Source organism: Helianthus annuus, chromosome 5 (genome assembly GCF_002127325.2).
Source record: "Helianthus annuus cultivar XRQ/B chromosome 5, HanXRQr2.0-SUNRISE, whole genome shotgun sequence".
Lineage (NCBI taxonomy): Eukaryota > Viridiplantae > Streptophyta > Magnoliopsida > Asterales > Asteraceae > Helianthus > Helianthus annuus.
Window position 1 is genome coordinate 71,957,602 of NC_035437.2, and position 4,163 is coordinate 71,961,764.

General features: G+C 40.6%; 1 protein-coding gene across 1 annotated transcript; it reads right to left on the minus strand.

Annotated features, from left to right (window-relative positions):
* Window positions 1-1,627: 1,627 nt before the first annotated feature.
* On the minus strand, window positions 1,628-3,218 carry LOC118492113 (uncharacterized mitochondrial protein AtMg00810-like). Its single transcript, XM_035989905.1, has one exon. It carries the CDS (start codon window positions 2,903-2,905, stop codon window positions 1,628-1,630), a length of 1,278 nt encoding a protein of 425 aa, XP_035845798.1. The 5' UTR covers window positions 2,906-3,218.
* Window positions 3,219-4,163: the final 945 nt, after the last annotated feature.

The following is a 4,163-nucleotide window of genomic DNA, read 5'->3' on the forward strand; positions in this document are numbered from 1 at the left end:
TGGTTTTATCTTTGTTTTTGTTTGTTTTAAATTGAGTTCTCTACATGACTTTTTTTTTCTTTAATTTCTCTTTTTTTTTTGTATTTTAACCAGCAATACCCATTTGATATTCCTACAGAGGCCTTTTAATTTGAGATATTTATACAAGCTTTTGTAGCAGTTCAACAAGTCCAATCTGGTATGACCCTTGATCATCTGGGTTTATCTTATATATATGATCAGAACCTATTAGTTTAGTTTTGCTATAGGAAATATGATTTTAACACGTTCAAGTGAATTTTTTTTAACCTGCTCATCATTCCTTCATGCAGAGAGGAACTCCCTCTGTAAAGCAGGTGCTACACTGCTACTTGCACTTACGCAAAGTCGGTTGGAGTTTACCTTCTCCATAGTATATGTTCTAGGCTCATTTTTTTTTAAATTAAAATTGCTACTGGAGTTTGTTCTTGATTTCGTTGGATAAATGTTTGACCTTCATTAAATGTTCTGTTCCTTGATAACGTGTGTCGCAATGTAAATCGCCGCCGCCGCCGCATTTGATATTTTCATTTTGGGTCGAATGTAGGATATGTTAAAGTATTTGACAAACAAATATAGAATACTTAGTCGACGCTTAGATGATGGTCAAACTAGTACTTTGTATTGGGTCTTGCTAACCTTATTTTTGATGGCTTTGGCAATGACAGTTAACTAGCCAGCTTCAACTGCCACAACTAAACAAACGGACCCTCAGGATGGGCATTGGCGCTTGAAACTGCTCCAAGCTCTAATGGGAGTGTCACATCTACAAGCAAATTGGTAAACACTTATAGCTTGTCATAGGGTGGCAAAGTTCATGGCTGTTGTAATTAAGTAGCACAATGTGTTTTAATATCAAATGAGATCAAAAGTGGCATTGAGTTAATTATTTTTGGTAGTATCTGTTCTATGTTTCAGTGTCTGTTATTATTTTTTCATATAAGTTTTAAGGTGTTCATCTTAATTAAGTAGTTTGCAATATATGAGTGGCCTTGGTGAAAGTAAGTACACATGTAACCATTTTATGTATCATCATAGATGTTAAGGAAAAAAATATTTAGTTTCATATATAACATACTTTATTAACCACCTTTTTTCAAGTTCGTCTGCATCTGACTGGATACAAGACAGGTTCATCTGCATCAGAACTTGTGAATGCTTGTTGATCTGTAGATGATGGTGATACTATTTTCACATTTCCAAACTCCTCATAGCACTTTATGTGCTCTCTTTAGGGTATTATGTAACAAAGAGATGTTGCAATAAAGATTCAGCCTTTAATAAGGTGAAACATCATGCTATCATCACCTTCAACAAATCTGTCTAACTTACATGTACACATTGTGAAATATATTGGGTGCTTAGCAAAGCTCGTGTGCTAATCGTTAAATTCGTGGAGAAAAGAATTGGTATCTCTTTTGATATAAGGTTAGACATTCCAAAAGGTCCTCTTTTAAGCTGCTAAATATATTAGGACTCAATCAATCGAATTGTTATTGATCATAAGGTTACAATATATAGATGTACAAGAGAGCCTAAACTAGGAAAGCAAATAAAAGAGAATAATACAATAACTACAATCCATATTTACATAAATCACTATCGTGATTTACGGTAGGCTATTACCCCCCGTCAATCGAACAGGTGGAGGACCAACACGGAGCAATCCACGAAACTTTTCAAAGAGAGGCTTGGGAAGACTCTTTGTGAAAATGTCTGCAACCTGGAGATTGGATGGAACAAACTTGGTGTGTAGTTGACCAGAAGAGACAAGCTCACGAACAAAGTGATAGTCAATATCGATATGTTTGGCACGCTTGTGAGAAACAGGATTTTGACTGAGAAATATAGCACTCTTGTTATCACAAAGAAGAGTGGGTCGATCCACAGGTAAAGCATGCAGCTCACGTAGAAGATGAGTGAGCCAAATTATCTCTGCAGCAGTATTGGCCATAGCACGATATTCTGATTCACAACTAGACCGAGACACAGTTGGTTGTTTCTTTGCGCTCCAGGAGACAAGATTACCACCCAAATAAATAGAGTAACCGTAAGTCGATCTTCTTGTCTCAATGCATCTAGCCCAATCAGCATCAGAGTAGCCAACTAATTTGGTAGTGGTTGGTTTGGAAAAACATAAGCCGAAAGCGATGGTCCCTTTAACATACCGCAAGATGCGCTTGACCGACTGAAAGTGAGAGACGGTAGGAGATTGGAGATGTTGACTCGCCTGATTGACAGCATAAGAAAGATCCGGACGAGTTATGGTGAGATATTGCAGAGCACCAACTAATGACCGGTAAAGTGTGGGATCATGAAATGAATCACCTTTGCTATGAAAGGTGTCAGTGGTAGAAAGCGGGGTGTCAACTGGCTTGGAATCTAGTAAACCGGCACGAGCTAAAATATCATGGGCATATTTTGCTTGACTTAGATAAACGCCTGTGGCAGAATAAGCAACTTCAAGCCCAAGAAAATATCCCAATATACCCAGATCTTTAACCGAAAACTCTTTGTGCAATCTAGTGATGAACAACTGAATAAGCTGAGGATCACTGCCGGTGACAATTTTATCATCCACGTAAACTAAAAGATAAACAATAGAGGCTCCTTTTTTGTAGACGAATAAAGAAGTATCGGCCTTGCTGCAGAGAAACCCATTGTTGAGCAAAAAGGTACTCAGTCGCTGAAACCAGGCACGAGGTGCTTGTTTGAGACCATAAAGAGCCTTTTGTAGACGACACACATGATGAGGAAACTGAGAATTTATAAATCCCGGCGGTTGTTCCATGTAAACTGTTTCAGTTAGATTTCCATTGAGAAAGGCATTGCGGACATCCAACTGGCGAAGCGACCAACCGTAGATGGTGGCGAGTGCAAGAACCATCCGAACAGTAGACGCCTTCACAACGGGACTGAAAGTATGCGAGAAATCAATACCATGAACCTGAGTGAAGCCGTGAGCAACAAGACGGGCCTTGTAGCGATCAATAGAACCATCTTCTTTGTATTTTGTACGATAAATCCATTTCGAGCCAACATATTTGCATCCTGTGGTCGAGGAACTAGAACCCAAGTATGATTTTGTTGTAGAGCATGAATCTCTTCCTCCATAGATTTTACCCACTTAGAATGTTTTGCTGCAGATTTGTAACCACGAGGATCCTGTGCTGCAAGTAAAGCATAATGTAAAGGACCTGAAAACAAAGACAGATTAGCATAATATTTGGGTTTGTAAATGCCGTTTTTTGATCGAGTCCGCATAGGATGAGTAGGTATCGGCTCAGCAGATGATCCACCCTCAGGGTTTGGAGTAGTGGTAGGATGAGGGCCAAGAATACTGATAGAGGATTGAGGAGCGGGTGCAGTGGGAGACGCGGAAGGAGATGTGGAAGGTTGGGCCGAAGGAGATGAGTGGTGCGAGTGGAGCGAAGGAGATGTGGGAGATGACGAAGAAAAGTGGGACGAAGAAGGTTCTGAATTAGATTGGGTGGTAGCATCGGATGGAACAGGTTGGGCCGAGGGAGCTGAAATGGGTTGAGCCGAGGAGGCTGGAAAAGAGTGGGCCGAACACATGGGACATGGAGAGTGATCGGGTTTGGGTAAAGGGTTAATAGGGTTGGGCCGAATGGGTGTATGGTGACCAGAAGGTGTGGGTAAAAATGGTGGGTTGGGAAAAGGATTAGTTGGTAAGGTCTCATCAAAATTGGAGAAGATTAATGTTGCCTGATCAACCGGAGAAACATGTGCACCGAAAGGAAAATTATCCTCATCGAATTGGGCATGACGAGTAGTGTAAATTCGTTGAGTAGAAGGGTCTAAGCACCGATAACCTTTATATTTGACATCATAGCCAATAAAAATGCATTCCGCACTGCGAGGTGCAAGTTTGTGCTTGGCATAATCACGCAAATATGGGAAGACACGACAACCGAAAATGCGAAGGTTGGAATATGTCGGACAACGGCCATATAGTACTTCATAAGGAGATTTGAAATTAAGGACCGAGGAAGGTAGGCGATTGATGATGAAGGTGGCGGATGCGAAGGCATCGGACCATAGAGTGGCGGGAGCATGAGAGTTGAAGAGCATAGCAAGACCTGTTTCGGTTATGTGTCTATGTTTTCGTTCAGCACGGCCATTTT

Coding starts and splice junctions, on each gene's coding strand:
- LOC118492113 (XM_035989905.1), bottom strand. CDS start 2,905: ATGGTTCTTGCACTCGCCACCATCTACGGTTGGTCGCTTCGCCAGTTG.